Raw genomic sequence first — 18140 nt, forward strand, 5'->3', positions numbered from 1 at the left:
ATTGTTATATCTTCTTTTTGGATTGATCCTTTGATCATTATGTAGTGTCCTTCCTTGTCTCTTGTAACATGCTTTATTTTAAAGTCTATTTTATCTGATATGAGTATTGCTGCTCCAGCTTTCTTTTGATTTCCATTTGCATGGAATATCTTTTTCCATCCCCTCACTTTCAGTCTGTATGTGTCCCTAGGTCTGAAGTAGACAACATATATATGGGTCTTGTTTTTGTATCCATTCAGTGAGCCTGTGCCTTTTGGTTGGAGCATTTAATCCATTCACGTTTAAGGTAATTATCGATAATGTATGTTCCTGTGACCATTTTCTTAATTATTTTGGGCTTGTTTTTGTAGGTCCTTTTCTTCTCTTGTGTTTCCCACTTAGAGAAGTTCCTTTAGCATTGGTTGTAGAGCTGGTTTGGTGGTGCTGAATTCTCTTAGCTTTTGCTTGTCTGTAGAGGTTTTAATTTCTCCATCGAATCTGAATGAGATCCTTGCTGGGTAGAGTACTCTTGGTTGTAGGTTCTTCCCTTCCATCACTTTAAATATATCATACCACTCCCTTCTGGCTTGTAGAGTTTCTGCTGAGAAATCAGCTGTTAACCTTATGGGAGTTCCCTTGTATGTTATTTGTCGTTTTTCCCTTGTTGCTTTCAATAATTTTTCTTTGTCTTTAATTTTTGTCAGTTTGATTACTATGTGTCTCGGCATGTTTCTCCTTGGGTTTATCCTGCCTGGGACTCTGCGCTTCCTGGACTTGGATGGCTATTTCCTTTCCCATGTTAGGGAAGTTTTTGACTATAATCTCTTCAAATATTTTCTTGGGTCCTTTCTCTCTCTCTTCTCCTTCTGGGACCCCTATAATGCTAATGTTGTGTTTAATGTTGTCCCAGAGGTCTCTTAGGCTGTCTTCATTTCTTTTCATTCCTTTTTCTTTATTCTGTTCCGCAGCAGTGAATTCCACCATTCTGTCTTCAGGTCACTTATCCGTTCTTCTGCCTCAGTTATTCTGCTATTGATTCCTTCTAGTGTATTTTTCATTTCAGTTATTGTTCATCTCTGTTTATTTGTTCTTTAATTCCTCTAGGTGTTTGTTCTTTAATTCTTCTAGGTATTTGTTAAACATTTCTTGCCTCTTCTCGATCTTTGCCTCCATTCTTTTTCCGAGGTCCTGGATCATCTTCACTATCATTATTCTGAATTCTTTTTCTGGACGGTTGCCTATCTCCACTTCATTTAGTTGTTTCTTCTGGGGTTTTGTCTTGTTCCTTCATCTGGTACATAGCCCTCTGCCTTTTCATCTTGTCTATCTTTCTGTGAATGTGGTTTTTGTGCCACAGACTGCAGGATTGTAGTTCTTCTTGCTTCTCTCCTGCTGTTTTTTTTTATAAATACTCCCCAGATTGCTGCAAGCCTTTGGTTAATTTCCAGAGTTTCGAAAAAGTTTCCTCTGACATTTTATTGGTTTCCTTGTTGTTTTTATGGAGTAGTGTATTTTCGGAAGTTCTTAGTCTGCATTTTCACTAATATCATCCTCCATACTATCTCAGTTACATAGCTTTATAGGAAGTCCTCCCATCTCTGATGCCACACACATGCCTTATTCCTCATTTTAGTAGTGCTCTGGCCAGTCTAAGCCCTTTGTTTTATCATGTTAATTTTAGGATCAACTTGTCAGGTTCGAAAAGGTCCATTGGACTTTTTATTGGAATTGCATTATATTGCTAGTTTAATTTTGAGAAAATTGGCATATTTTCTACTTTCATTGTTTCTATCCATGTACATTGGCTACCTTCAATTTATTTACATAATATTTAATAATATTCATTTCCAATAAAATTTTATAGTTTTTGTGTAGGTTTTGAATATCATTTCTTATCTATTCCTGTACCTCATAGATTTTATTGCTAATGTAAATGGTATCTATTTATTTACTTATTACAATTTTAGTGTAATGTAAATGCCATTATAATTTTTTAAATTTATTTTTTATTGAGGTATAGTTGATATAAAATATTATGTAAACTTCAGGTGTACAACAAAGTGATTCACAAGTTTTAAAGGTTATATTCATTTATAGTTATTATAAAATATTGGCTATATTCCCTGTGCTATACACTATATCCTTGTATCTTACTCACTTTATACATACTATGTTGTACTTTTTAATCCCCTACCACCCCTCCCTGCTTACCTCTCCCCACTGGTAACCCCTAGTTTGTTCTCTATATCTGTGAGTCAGTTTATTTTTTGTTATATTCACTAGTTTTATTTCTTAGATTCCACATATAAGTGATATGATACAGTATTTGTCTTTCTCTGTCTGACTTATTTCACTTGGCATGATACCCTCCAAGTCCATTCATGTTGTTGCAAATTGCAAAATCATTCTTTTTTATGGCTAAGTAGTATTCCATTGTATATATATACCACATTTTCTTTATCCATTCATCTGTTGATGGATACTTAGGTTGCTTGGCAACTGTAAATAATGCTGCTATGAACATTGGGGTGCATGTATCTTTTTGAATTAGTGGTTTTGGTTTTTTTTGGATAAATACACAGGAGTGAAATTGCTAGGTCATATAGTAGTTCTATTTTTAGTTTTTTGAGAAATCCCCATTTTGTTTTCCATAGTGGCTACACCAATTTACATTCCCACCAACATTGTAGAGGGTTCCCTTTTCTCCACATCCTTTCTAGCATTTGTTATTTCTGTTCTTTTCGATGATAGCCATTCTGACAGGTGTGAGGTGATATCTCATTGTGGATTTAATTTCCATTTTTCTTTTTTTTTTTTTTTTTCCACACACACACACTGTATTTTATTTTTACAAGAGATAAATAGACTGACACCAAGCATTGTACATGGATGACCACAACAAAAGCAACAATGATTGCAATTACCAAACATGAAACACACTCATACTATGTCATAATATTGACATTCAGTCCAGTAATCCTCCACTGTAACAGCTCCTTTACTTTGCAGTGAAAATTGATTTGTATATTCTTTGCCTCTGAGTCCTTGTGGGATTTTTTTTTTTTTAATTCAGACAGAAGTCACAAAAATTATACTCATCCTCATCAGTTCACTCAGTCCCATGTAATTAATTTTTTTTTCATCTTGATCTTTTGTTAGCACTTTTATGAGTTCATCAGTTTTTCATTAGAGTTCTGAAAATGCTTATTCATTCAGTTCAGCAGTACAGTCAGTTACCAGAAACCTGTACTTGTCAGAGTCTTTTCCATGAATTTCTTGAAGATGAAACCCTTTTATAGGAACATATTTGCAAAATCATCAGAGTACACCCAGAACTGTCTGTAAATGACAAAAGACTTAAAAATGACCACGGTTAAAGATTTGATGAAAGTTCATAATAATGCAGTTGACAAGAAAATTAGTTATTTCTGAGATATACATTTTAAAGTAATAACTAGGATTATTACTTATAACATTATACCAGAACATATAAGATTTTTAGAAATTTCATGTAATGTCTGAAACATTTATATTAACATATTTCCATACATATTTCCATACAAATACAAATATAAGATTTTTAGAAATTTCATGTAATGTCTGAAACATTTATATTAACATATTTCCATACATATTTCCATACAAATACAAATATAGGATTTTTAGAAATTTCATGTAATGTCTGAAACATTTATATTAACATATTTCCATACAAATAACCCAATGAAAGTTTAGTATTAGTTGTTTTGTTTGTTTTTTTATACTGCAGGTTCTTATTAGGCATCAATTTTATACACATCAGTGTAAACATGTCTCAACTTCTGCCCTGCAAACTGGCTCATCTGTACCATTTTTCTAGGTTCCACACACATGCATTAATATACGATATTTCTTTTTCTCTTTCTGATTTACTTCACTCTGTATGACAGTCTCTAGATCCATCCACGTCTCAACAAATGACTCAATTTCGTTCCTTTTTATGGCTGAGTAATATTCCATTGTATATATGTACCACAACTTCTTTATCCATTCGTCTGTTGATGGGCATTTAGGTTGCTTCCATGACCTGGCTATTGTAAATAGTGCTGCAATGAACATTCGGGTGCATGTGTCTTTTTGAATTACGGTTTTCTCTGGGTATATGCCCAGTAGTGGGATTGCTGGGTCATATGGTAATTCTATTTTTAGTTTTTTAAGGAACCTCCATATTGTTCTCCATAGTGGCTGTATCAATTTACATTCCCACCAACAGTGCAAGAGGTTTCCCTTTTCTCCACACCCTCTCCAGCATTTGTTGTTTGTAGATTTTCTGATGATGCCCATTCTAACAGGAGTGAGGTGATACCTCATTGTAGTTTTCATTTGCATTTCTCTAATAATTAGTGATGTTGAGCATCTTTTCATGTGCTTCGTGGCCGCCTGTATGTCTTCTTTGGAGAAATATCTATTTAGGTCTTCTGCCCATTTTTGGATTGGGGTGTTTGTTTCTTTGATATTGAGCTGAATGAGCTGTTTATATATTTTGGAGATTAATCCTTGTCCGTTGATTCATTTGCAAATATTTTCTCCCATTCTGAGGGTTGTCTTTTCGTCTTGTTATGGTTTCCTTTGCTGTGCAAAAGCTTTGAAGTTTCATTAGGTCCCACTTGTTTATTTTTGTTTTTATTTCCATTACTCTAGGAGGTGGATCAAAAAAGATCTTGCTGTGATTTATGTCAAAGAGTGTTCTTCCTATGTTTTCCTCTAAGAATTTTATAGTGTCCAGTCTTATATTTAGGTCTCTAATCCATTTTGAGTTTATTTTTGTGTATGGTGTTAGGGAGTATTCTAATTTCATTCTTTTACATGTAGCTGTCCAGTTTTCCCAGCACCACTTATTGAAGAGACTGTCTTTTCTCCATTGTATATCTTTGCCTCCTTTGTCATAGATTAGTTGACCATAGGTGCGTGGGTTAATCTCTGGGCTTTCTATCTTGTTCCATTGATCTATGTTTCTGTTTTTGTGCCAGTACCATATTGTCTTGATTACTGTAGCTTTGTAGTATAGTCTGAAGTCAGGGAGTCTGATTCCTCCAGCTCCATTTTTTTGCCTCAAGACTGCTTTGGCTATTCGGGGTCTTTTGTGTCTCCATACAAATTTTAAGATGATTTGTTCTAGTTCTGTGAAAAATGCCATTGGTAATTTGATAGGGATTGCATTGAATCTGTAGATTGCTTTGGGTAGTATACTCATATTCACAATGTTGATTCTTCCAATCCAAGAACATGGTATATCTCTCCACCTGTTGGTATCATCTTTAATTTCTTTCATCAGTGTCTTATAGTTTTCTGCATACAGGTCTTTTGTCTCCCTAGGTAGGTTTATTCCTAGGTATTTTATTCCTTTTGTTGCAATGGTAAATGGGAGTGTTTCCATAATTTCTCTTTCAGATTTTTCATCATTAGTGTATAGGAATGCAAGAGATTTCTGTGCATTCATTTTGTATCCTGCAACTTTACCATATTCATTCATTAGCTCTAGCAGTTTTCTGGTGGCAGTTTTAGGATTCTCTATGTATAGTATCATGTCATCCGCAAACAGTGACAGTTTTACTTCTTCTTTTCCAATTTGTATTCCTTTTATTTCTTTTTCTTCTCTGATTGCCGTGGCTAGGACTTCCAGAACTATGTTGAATAATAGTGGTGAGAGTGGGCATCCTTGTCTTGTTCTTGATCTTAGAGGAAATGCTTTCAGTTTTTCACCATTGAGAATGATGTTTGCTGTGGGTTTGTCAGTTATGGCCTTTATTATGTTGAGGTAGGTTCCCTCTATGCCCACTTTCTGGAGAGTTTTTATCATAAATGGGTGTTGAATTTTGTCACAAGCTTTTTCTGCATCTATTGAGATGATCATATGGTTTTTATTCTTCAATTTGTTAATATGGTGTATCACATTGATTGATTTGCGTACATTGAAGAATCCTTGCATCCCTGGGATAAATCCCACTTGATCGTGGTGTATGATCCTTTTAATGTGTTGTTGGATTCTGTTTGCTAGTATTTTGTTGAGGATTTTTGCATCTATATTCATCAGTGATATTGGTCTGTAATTTTCTTTTTTGTAGTGTCTTTGTCTGGTTTTGGTATCAGGGTGATGGTGGCCTCATAGAATGAGTTTGGGAGTGTTCCTTCCTCTGCAATTTTTTGGAAGAGTTTGAGAAGGATGGGTGTTAGCTCTTCTCTAAATGTTTGATAGAATTCACCTGTGAAGCCATCTGGTCCTGGACTTTTGTTTGTTGGAAGATTTTTAATCACAGTTTCAATTTCATTACTTGTGATTGGTCTGTTCATATTTTCTGTTTCTTCCTGGTTCAGTCTTGGAAGGTTATACCTTCTAAGAATTTGTCCATTTCTTCCAGGTTGTCCATTTTATTGGCATAAAGTTGCTTGTAGTAGTCTCTTAGGATGCTTTGTATTTCTGCAGTGTCTGTTGTAACTTCTCCTTTTTCATTTCTGATTTTATTGATTTGAGTCCTCTCCCTCTTTTTCTTGATGAGTCTGGCTAATGGCTTATCAATTTTGTTTATCTTCTCGAAGAACCAACTTTTAGTTTTATTGATCTTTGCTATTGTTTTCTTTGTTTCTATTTCATTTATTTCTGCTCTGATCTTTATGATTTCTTTCCTTCTGCTAACATTGGGTTTTGTTTGTTCTTCTTTCTCTAGTTTCTTTAGGTGTAAGGTTAGATTGTTTACTTGAGATTTTTCTTGTTTCTTTAGGTAGGCTTGTATAGCTATAAACTTCCCTCTTAGAACCGCTTTTGCTGCATCCCATAGGTTTTGGGTCGTCGTGTTTTCATTGTCATTTGTCTCTAGGTATTTTTTTTATTTCCTCTTTGATTTCTTCAGTGATCTCTTGGTTATTTAGTAACGTATTGTTTAGCCTCCATGTGTTTGTCTTTTTTACGTTTTTTTCCCTGTAATTCATTTCTAATCTCATAGCGTTGTGGTCAGAAAAGATGCTTGATATGATTTCAATTTTCTTAAATTTACTGAGGCTTGATTTGTGACCCAAGATGTGATCTATCCTGGAGAATGTTCCGTGCGCACTTGAGAAGAACGTGTAATCTGCTGTTTTTGGATGGAATGTCCTATATATATCAATTAAATCTATCTGGTCTATTGTGTCATTTAAAGCTTCTGTTTCCTTATTTATTTTCATTTTGGATGATCTGTCCATTGGTGTAAGTGAGGTGTTAAAGTCCCCCACTATTATTGTGTTACTGTCGATTTCCTCTTTTATAGCTGTTAGCAGTTGCCTTATGTATTGAGGTGCTCCTATGTTGGGTGCATATATATTTATAATTCTTATATCTTCTTCTTGGATTGATCCCTGGATCATTATGTAGTGTCCTTCCTTGTCTCTTGTAACATTCTTTATTTTAAAGTCTATTTTATCTGATATGAGTATAGCTACTCCAGCTTTCTTTTGATTTCCATTCGCATGGAATATCTTCTTCCATCCCCTCACTTTCAGTCTGTATGTGTCCCTAGGTCTAAAGTGGGTCTCTTGTAGACAGCATATATATGGGTCTTGTTTTTGTATCCATTCAGCCAGTCTGTGTCTTTTGGTTGGGGCATTTAATCCATTCACGTTTAAGGTAATTATCGATATGTATGTTCCTATGACCATTTTCTTAATTGTTTTGGGTTTGTTTTTGTAGGTCCTTTTCTTCTCTTGTGTTTCCCACTTAGAGAAGTTCCTTTAGCATTTGTTGTAGAGCTGGTTTGGTGGTGCTGAATTCTCTTAGCTTTTGCTTGTCTGTAAAGCTTTTGATTTCTCCATCAAATCTAAATGAGATCCTTGCTGGGTAGAGTAATCTTGGTTGTAGGTTCTTCCCTTTCATCACTTTAAGTATATCATGCCACTCCCTTCTGGCTTGCAGAGTTTCTGCTGAGACATCAGCTGTTAACCTTATGGGAGTTCCCTTGTATGTTATTTGTCGTTTTTCCCTTGCTGCTTTCAATAATTTTTCTTTGTCTTTAATTTTTGCCACTTTGATTACTATGTGTCTCGGCGTGTTTCTCCTTGGGTTTATTCTGTATGGGACTCTCTGCGCTTCCTGGACTTGGGTGGCTATTTCCTTTCCCATGTTAGGGAAGTTTTCGACTATAATCTCTTCAAATATTTTCTCTGGTCCTTTCTCTCTCTCTTCTCCTTCTGGGACCCCTATAATGCGAATGTTGTTGCGTTTAATGTTGTCCCAGAGGTCTCTAGGCTGTTTTCATTTCTTTTCATTCTTTTTTCTTTAGTCTGTTCCGCAGCAGTGAATCCCACCATTCTGTCTTCCAGGTCACTTATCCGTTCTTCTGCCTCAGTTATTCTGCTATTAATTCCTTCTAGTGTAGTTTTCATTTCAGTTATTGTATTGGTCATCTCTGTTTGTTTGTTCTTTAATTCTTCTAGGTCTTTGTTAATCATTTCTTGCATCTTCTCAATCTTTGCCTCCATTCTTATTCCGAGGTCCTGGATCATCTTCACTATCATTATTCTGAATTCTTTTTCTGGAAGGTTGCCTCTCTCCACTTCATTAGTTGTTTTTCTGGGGTTTTTTCTTGTTCCTTCATCTGGTACATAGCCCTCTGCCTTTTCATCTTCTCTATCTTTCTGTAACTGTGGTTTTTGTTCCACAGGCTGCAGGATTGTAGTTTTTCTTGCTTCTGTTGTCTGCCCTCTGGTGGTTGAGGCTATCTAAGAGGCTTGATGGGATGCTCTGGTGGTGGGTAGAGCTGACTGTTGCTGTGGGGGTCAGAGCTCAGTAAAACCTTAATCCACTTGACTGTTGATGGGTGGGGCTGGGTTCCCTCCCTGTTGCTGTGGCGGTCAGAGCTCAGTAAAACCTTAATCCACTTGACTGTTGATGGGTGGGGCTGGGTTCCCTCCCTGTTGGTTGTTTTGCCTGAGGCAACCCAACACTGGAGCCTACCCGTGCTCTTTGGTGGGGTTAATGGCAGACTCTGGGAGGGCTCACGCCAAGGAGAACTTCCCAGAACCTCTGCTGCCAGTGTCCTTATCCCCACGGTGAAACAGAGCCACCACTCGCCTCTGCAGGAGACCCCCCAACACCAGCAGGTAGGTCTGGTTCAGTCTCCCCCAGGGTCACTGCTCATTCCCCTGGGTCCCGATGCACACATTACTTTGTGTGTGCCCTCCAAGTGTGGGGTCTCTGTTTCCCCCAGTCCTGTCAAAGTCCTGCAATCAATTCCCACTAGGCTTCAAAGTCTGATTCTCTAGGAATTCCTCCTCCCGTTGCCGGACCCCCAGGTTGGGAAGCCTGACGTGGGGCTCAGAACCTTCACTCCAGTGGGTGGACTTCTGTGGTATAAGTGTTCGCCAGTCTGTGAGTCACCCACCCAGCAGTTATGGGATTTGATTTTACTCTGATTGCGCCCCTCCTACCATCTCACTGTGGCTTCTCCTCTGTTCTTGGACGTGGGGTATCCTCCTTGGTGGAGTCCAGGGTCTTCCTGTCAATGATTGTCCAGCAGCCAGTTGTGATTCTGGTGCTCTCGCAAGAGGGAGTGAGAGCACGTCCTTCTATTCCGCCATCTTGGTTAATCACCTCCATTTTTCTGATTAACAATGTTGAGCATCTTTTCACATGCCTATTGGCCATCCTATGTCTTCTTTAGAAAAACATCTATTCAGGTCTTCTGCCCATGTTTTAATCAGGGTTTTTTTTTTTTCTTTTTTGATGTTGAGTTGTATGAGCTGTTTATATATTTGGATATTACCTCGTTATCAGTCATATCATTTGCAAATGTTTTCTCCCATTTGATAGGTTGTCTTTTTGTTGTGCTGATGGTTTTCTTTACTGTGCAGAAGCTTTTAAGTTTAATTAGTTCCCGCTTGTTTATTTTTGCTTGTATTTCCTTTGCTTTAGGAGACAGATCCAAGAAAATATTGCTACAGTTTATGTCAAAGAGTGTTCAGCCTCTGTTTTCTTCTAGGAGTTTTATGGTTTCTGATCTTACATTTAGGTCATTAATCCATTTCGAGTTTTTCATTTTTTTGTACATGGTGTGAGAGAATGTTCTAATTTCATTCTTTCCTAGTGCCACTTATTGAAGAGAGCGTCTTTGCTCCACTGAATATTCTTGCCTCCTTTGTTGTAGATTAAATGATCATAAGTGCATGGGTTTATTTCTGCGCTCTATTCTATTCCATTGATCTATGGTTCTGTTTTTGTGCCAGAAGCATACTGTTTTGATTACTGTAGGTTTGTAGTATGGTCTGAAGTCAGGGAACATGATTCGTCCAGTTCTGTTTTTCTTTCTCAAAATAGTTTTGGCTCTTTGGGGTCTTTTGTGTTTCCATACAAATTAAAAAATTATTTGTTCTAGTTCTGTGAAAAATGCCCTTGGTATTTTGATAGGGATTACATTGAATCTGTAGATTGCTTTGTTCATTTTAACAATATTGTATGTTCATTTTAACAATATTAATTCTTCCAGTCCATGAACACAGTATATCTGTGTTCCATCTGTTTGTGTTGTCTTCAGTTTCTTTTATCAGTGTTTTACAGTTTTCCAAGTACAGGTCTTTTACTTTCTTAGGTAGGTTTATTCCTAGGTATTTTATTCTTTTTGATGCAGTTGTAAATGGGATTATTTCCTTAATTTCTCTTTCTGATAGTTTGTTGTTAGTGCATAGAAATGCAAGAGATTTTTATATATTAATTTTGTACCCTGCAACTTTATCAAATTCATTCATGAGCTCTAGTAGTTTTCTGGTGGCATCTTTATTATGTTGAGGTATGTTTCCTCTATGCCCACATTCTGAAGAGTTTTTAATCATAGATGGATCTTGAATTTTGTGAGAAGCTTTTTCTGCATCTATTGAGATGATCATATGGTTTTTTATTCTTCAGTTTGTTAATGTTGTGTATTTCATTGATTGATTTGCAAGATACTGAAAAATCCTTGCATGCCTGGGACAAATCCCCTTGGTCATGGTATATGATCCTTTTAACGTATTCTTGGATATCTTTTTAAATTAAAAATTTTATCTTTTGTTGCTGGAAAATAGAAATTAATTGATTTCTGTATTTTTATCTTATAACCAGCTATATTGCTAAACTTACATTATTTAAATAATTTACCTATAGACTCTTTTAGAGTTTTTTTTTATAACTATAAATAATGATAGTTTATTAATAATGATAGTTTTGTTTCTTTCTTTACAGCCATTATGGCTTTTTAATTTATTTTTCTTGTTTATTGGCTAGTACTTTCTAGTGGAAGCAGTGATTGTAAATGTTCTTGTCTAGATCCCTGTTTTTCAGTAATACCTTTTAAAGTAAGTGAGCTTTATGATTCCATTGTGTGTGCCATATCTGTCTTCTAATGAGTGGAATTGATATATTCAATTATATTTCTTATATCACATTATATGTGATAAGAGTAAGGAGAAATATGTGTTTATTTTTGTTGGGTTGTTTGTGGTAGGTTTTGATTTTGCTCCTTTTTTCAGGGAAGCAGTGTGCCCTGGGACATCAATTCTTTGATAGATCTAGAGGTTGTTCATTTTTATGTTTGTTCAGCTTTTTAATTTTTTTTAAATTTATTTTAAAAATTTTACTGAAGTATAGTTGATTTATAATAATCTATTAGTTTCAGGTGTACAGCAAAGTGATTCAGTTTTTCATATGTATATATTTTTTTTTTCAGATTCTTTTTCATTATAGGTTATTAAAAGATATTGAATATATTTCCCTGTGTTATACAGTAAATCCATGTTATTTTATCTATTTTATTTATATTAGTGTGTATCTGTTAATCCCATACTCCTAATTTATCCGTCTCCTCCCTTTCCCTTTTGGTAACCATAAGTTTATTTTCTATGTCTGTGAGTCTGTTTCTGTTTTGTAAATAAATTCACTTGTATTATTTTTTAGATTCTACATATAAGTGATATCATATATTTGTCTCTGTCTGACTTCACTTAGTATGATAATCTCTAGGTCCATCCATGTTGCTGCAAATGGCAATATTGCATTCTTTTTTTTGGCTGAGTAATATTCCATTGTGTGTGTATATACACACACACACACACACCACATCTTCTTTACCCATTCATCTGTTGATGGATACTTACTTAGATTGCTTCCATGTCTTGGCTATTATAAACAGTGCTGCTACGGACATTGGGGTACATATATCTTTTTGAATTAGAGTTTTCATCTTTTCTGGACATATGCCCAGGAGTGGGATTGCTGGATCATATGGTAGCTCTACTTTTAGTTTTTTAAGGAACCTCCAGACTGTTTTCTGTAGTGGCTGTACCAATTTACATGCCTACCAACAGTTTAGGAGGGTTCCCTTTTCTTCATACCCTCGCCAGCATTTATTATTTGTAAACTTTTTGATGATAGCCATTCTGACTGGTGTGAGGTGATCTCATTGTAATTTTGATTTGCATTTCTCTAATAATTAGTGATATTGAGCATCTTTTCATGTGACTGTTGGCCATCTGTATGTCTTTGGAAAAGTCTATTTAGGTGTTCTGCCCATTTTTTGATTGGGTTGTTTGTTTGATAGTGAGGTGTATGAACTGTTTGGATATTTCTGAAAGTAACCCTTCGTTGCATCATTTGCAAATATTTTCACCCATTCTGTAGGTTGTCTTTTCATTTTGTTTATGGCTTCCCTGCTGTGCAAAAGCTTTTGAGTTTGATTAGGTCCCATTTGTTTATTTTTGCTTTTGTTTCTTTTGCCTGTCAGACTGACCTAAGAAAATATTGCTATGATTTACATCGAAGAATGTTTTGCCTATGTTCTCTCCTAGGAGTTTTATGGTATCATGTCTTATATTTAGATCTTCAAACCACTTTGAGCTTATCTTTTTATATGGTGTGAGGAAGTGTTCTAATTTCATTGATTTACATGAGGTTGTCCAGCTTTCCCAACACCACTTGTTGAAGAGACCGTCTTTTCTCCATTGTACATTCTTGCCTCCTTTGTCAAAGATTGACTACTGGTGTGTGGGTTTATTTCTGGGCTCTCTCTTTTGTTTCATTGATCCATATGTCTGTTTCTGTGCCAATACCATGCTGTTTTGATTATTGTAGCTTTGTAGTATTATCTTAAGTCTGGGAGGCTTATGTCTCCAGCTTTGTTCTTTTGTGAGGATTGCTTTGGCAATTCTGGGTCTTCTGTGGTTCCATATAAATTTTAGAATTATTTGTTCTAGTTCTGTGAAAAATGTGATGGGTAATTTGATAGGGATCACATTAAATCTGTAGATTGCCTTGGATAGTATGGCCATTTTAACAATATTAATTCTTCCAATCCAAGAGCATGGGATATCTTTCCACTTCTTTTTTTTTTTTTTTTAATTTATTTATTTATTTATTTATTTATTTTTGGCTGTGTTGGGTCTTCGTTTCTGTGAGGGCTTTCTCTAGTTGCAGCAAGTGGGGGCCACTCTTCATCGTGGTGCGCAGGCTTCTCACTATCGCGGCCTCTCCCGTTGCGGAGCACAGGCTCCAGACGCGCAGGCTCAGCAGTTGTGGCTCACGGGCCCAGTTGCTCCGCGGCATGTGGGATCTTCCCAGACCAGAGCTCGAACCCGTGTCCCCTGCATCAGCAGGCAGACCCTCAACCACTGCGCCACCAGGGAAGCCCTCCACTTCTTTGAATCATCTTCAGTTTCCTTTATCAATGTTTTATAGTTCTCAGCATGTAAGTCTTTCACCTCCTTGGTCAGGTTTATTCCTAGGTATTTTTTTTATACAATTTTTAAAGGGATTTTTTTTTTTTTAACTTTCTGATATTTCATTGTTTAAAGTAATGCAAACTATTTCTGTAAATATTGTAGCCTGCTACCTTGCTGAATTCGTTTATCAGTTCTCATAGTTTTTGTGTGGAGTCTTTAGAGTTTTCTATATAGTATCATGTCATCTGCATATAATGACAATTTTACCTCTTTCCTTCCAATTTCGATACCTTTTATTCTTTTTCTTGTACAATTGCTGTGGCTAGGACTTCCAGTACTATGTTGAATAGAAGTTAGGTTTATTCCTAGGTATTTTATTGTTCAGCTTTTTTCTTGTTTTGAGGATGGAAGTGACAAGTTCCAAGATCTTTACATGGAGCAGACACCAAGAAGTCATTAGTATTTTTTGTAATACAAGTTGGCTGACTTTCATTTATCTAATGTTGTCTTGCCTTTCATTTTTCTGAAGCTGTCTTTATTTCATTCTCATTTTTTATGGGTATTTTTGCTAGATATAAAATTCTGCTTTGAAAGTCTTTTCTTTAAAGATGTCATTTCATTGTCTTCTGACCCTCATTATTTCTAGTGAAGAGTCAGTAATAGTTTTTATATTTGTTTCCTTGTATTTAATGTGCCCTTTTCCTCAGTCTGTTTTCAAGATAGCCTCTTTATCTTTGGTTTTCACCTGTTTTACTGTGGTGTGCCTCAATGTGATTTTCTTTGTATTTATCCTATTTGGCATTTATTAAACTCCTTGGATGTGTGTGTCAGTATTTTTCATCAAATTTGGGGAATTTCTTACCATTTTTTTAAATGTCCTGATCTTTCTTCTCCTTCTGGGAGATAGTCTTATCTATGTATATGTAATCCATATCTGTATTAGACTGCTTTATACCATCCCATGGGTCTTTGATGCTTTTTTTATATTTCTTCATTCTTTTTTCTCTGGGTTCTTCAGATTTGATCATTTTTGTTGACCTTTCTTTATGTTCTCTGATTCTTTTGCCATCTTCAGTCTACTATTAAGCCTATCCATTAAGGTTTCTGTTTTAGTTGGATTATACTTTTCAGTTATAGAATTTGGGGGGAGGGTTTTCCAGTTTCTATTTCTCTGTTCAGATTTTTAAAAATCTGTTTATAAATTTAGCCAGTATTTGCTTTTCATTCTTTAAATATGTTTTCCTTTAGGTCTTTGAATATATTTTAGATAGCTATTTTAAAGTGTTTTTGTGTTTAATCCAATGTCTTGGCCATCTCATGGTTAGTTTCAGTTTTATAGGGGCTCACATTTTCCTGTCTTTGGTAACTTTTTATTATGTACTGTCATTATTGATATGCTTTAGAGACTTTAGATTCTTTTAGCTTTTTTTAAAGGGATTTTTTTGCTGAAGAAGGCTTATTTATGTTTAAGCAGGCATTTTATGTCTGCTTACCCTGAGCTTGTGTAGTCTTTATTTTTTTAACAGATGGATCTATGGATATTCTAAGGTGTTTACAGTCTGGCAGGACTCATCCTCCAAATCTGTTTTGCCTGTAGATTTTGTAAGAGCTTTGATTTGGCATTGCACAGTTCAGGGTTAATGAGGTGCTAATGTCTATTTTGGTTGGTTTAGACTACCAATATCCCCCAACATTGCTTGACTTCTAGTATCTCTGTTCTGTTCCCAACCATATAATAGCCATTTTCTGTTATGCCTCATCTAGGGTCACTCTATTAATGTGTTCTCAGTTCTAGTCCAAGGACTCAAAAAGTCCTTGAACACAGTCTCCTGGTGCTCCCCTTTTTAGTGTCTTGACCACAGATTTCAGGTTTCCTTAAACTCTTATCTCTGACTTCTCAGCCCAGTAGAGCAATTGTAGGCTTACTGGTCACCATGCAGAAATTGTCCCCAAGCAGAGAGCCTGGGCAGTTATGGGCTCACCTATTGAGTTTTCCTGTAGGGACCATGGTATTGTACTTCCTGTTTTCCAGAGCCTGAAAACAATTGCCTCATACATTTTGTCTAGTTTTATGGTTGGTTTTCATAATGAAAGGGCAGTTTGGCATCATTATTTCATCATAGCCAGAAGTGGAAGTTCTCACCTTTATCTGTTTAACCATTAAAAAAAAAAAAAAGAATCCTTAACATTGTGCAATATTTTTCATATTCCCTAACAGAAAACAGCCATCAAGATGATTTAACAGATGGTCTAAAACTTGCACGGAACATATTTTGATAGCAAAATTTATGGCTTAGACATATAAATTTATATTCAGTAAAACAAATGTGAAACATAATTCTCATTTTTAGATGGCTTAATGGTACAAATAACTCCAGAGACCATGGATGGCTTGCGGCTAGCTCTACGAGAACAAAAAGACTTTAAAATTACATGTGGGAAAGTTGATGCTGTAGACATGAGAGAATATGTGGACATCTGCTGGGTAGATTCTGAAGAAAAAGGAAACAAAGGGTAGGAATTTTTTGTTACCAAAATGTAATTGATTTGATGGAGGAGAAAGGATAAAAACATCCTGTTAACAAAATTAAATATTTTATAAATAAATATAGAATGATACCATTAATTTAAATGCATATACTCTAATTAATAAATGCAGTCTGTTTTTTTCAAAAATGTACCTAACCAGCGTCATGTGTGTTTTCTTAGCCAGGATGCTGTAAATTATTAAAGGGTGGTCAGTTTGGGAGGGGGCAAATGATAAAATGTGCATTGTGTAGCAGTGTAGGCTTGATGCCAGGTCTGAGAAAGACAAGATACTTTGTTATATGGTACGTTGAGGCACACACATATTTCCCCCCAAGACTGCCTTTTATATACCAGATATGTATTTTCATGGAATTATTTGAGGATTATTTTTGTCAAATAAGTAATGGATTCCCTTTGGGTGTTTATTCTGTATTATATTGATCCACTGTAAATGCAAACAACTGAATTCAATAATATGTACATTAGAGGCCTTACAGAATATTACTGCCATTCCCTCCTCTCTTTAGTTACCCATTTTCTTTCTTTTTTGGAGACTGGCTAAGGGATCTGGAGCAAAAAAGGAAGAGGAGGGCTAATGCTGAAGGATTCCAAGATAGAGTTTTGCAATTCATGAGACAGCTTTTCTGTTAGGAGACTAAGGTATTTTAAACCTCAGGTCTGAATTGGGCATATGAAAAAGAGATATAATTTGCTACACAATCAAGAAATCTTGGTAAATGAATATGAGCTAAGTTTTAATTATTTTTTATATAATTGAGATGTCTTACTGATGCTTTAAATTTATAGCTTTCATAATTTTTATCCTTATTCCATTTGTTCAAGTCTAATAATTTACTTCATAGAAAGTACTTTGGTATTAAATAAATCTGTTCTATTATATTTTATTCTGCAGTGTTATTAGTTCAGTGGATGGAATATCATTACAAGGATTTCCAAGTGAAAAAATAAAACTGGAAGCAGATTTTGAAACTGATGAGAAGATTGTAAAGTGTACTGAGGTAACTTAGAAAGACGTTTCCTTCCATTTACATGCTGTGTTTGGATATATTTTTGTTAATTTGGAGATTTCGTAGGATTCAACCTCTGAATGTTTAAGTGCAGTGTATTACACTTTCATTACACCTTGAGACACACATATCTCCACCCCAGACTGCCTTATATACACCAGATTTGCATTTCCATAGGATCATTTCAGGTTATTGTATGGTGGTACTGCCTGTCAGCTCACAGTTAAGTTTTCACGGCATTGCCATCTTTGTTTGTACAATAACATGTTATTTGACCATGGTGTTTTCATTTTTCTCCTATTTTACAAAAAATAAAATATTTTATAGATATCAGTTTATAATCAGCATTTACATATGAAAGTTAGTTTTGCATGTTCCAGTTTTTTAAAAATAAGAGAATATGAAACTATAGCCTTACAGCCCCTTAGTCTACCTCCATTCTCCCCCTCACTCTACCTCCTGGGTCAGACAATCAATGTTACTGATTTCTTAGGTATTCTTTGTGATTTTACACACGTAGAAGATAGAAACTATAGAGGGTATAGAAATTATAGGACATTATTTCTTTGTTTGATCTTAACTTCATTAAGATGTCCTTATGGGATGGTGATCTTATTGGGTGGGCTCATCAGTACCCTTCTTTAAACTGAGTTAACAAAGCTTTTGTTGCTACAAGTTAACTTTAGGCAAAAATAGCTGTCATTCCCATATTCCCTAATCTTTGGTTTTAAGTTTTTACTTATACTATAGATCAGGCTATATATAGTATATATATATACTATATATATAATGTTCCTAACTAGTGAATTTCATGGCACTAACATTGGAATTTTATTCATAAAGTTGAATTGAAGGTAGCAATTGTTGCATTTTTAAAGCTACTTTTAATCTTAATCATGACTTGTTTCC

At 35.4% G+C, this 18140-nt stretch overlaps 1 protein-coding gene across 1 annotated transcript in view; it reads left to right on the top strand.

Annotated features, from left to right (window-relative positions):
- Positions 1-18140, top strand: part of ZFYVE16 (zinc finger FYVE-type containing 16) — a 48945-nt gene that overhangs the window by 23572 nt on the left and 7233 nt on the right. Inside the window, 2 exon segments of the mRNA XM_036845339.1 lie at positions 16026-16188; positions 17117-17222. Of these exon segments, the coding sequence (XP_036701234.1) occupies positions 16026-16188; positions 17117-17222 (269 nt within the window).

This window comes from Balaenoptera musculus, chromosome 3, assembly GCF_009873245.2.
Source record: "Balaenoptera musculus isolate JJ_BM4_2016_0621 chromosome 3, mBalMus1.pri.v3, whole genome shotgun sequence".
NCBI classification, from domain to species: domain Eukaryota; kingdom Metazoa; phylum Chordata; class Mammalia; order Artiodactyla; family Balaenopteridae; genus Balaenoptera; species Balaenoptera musculus.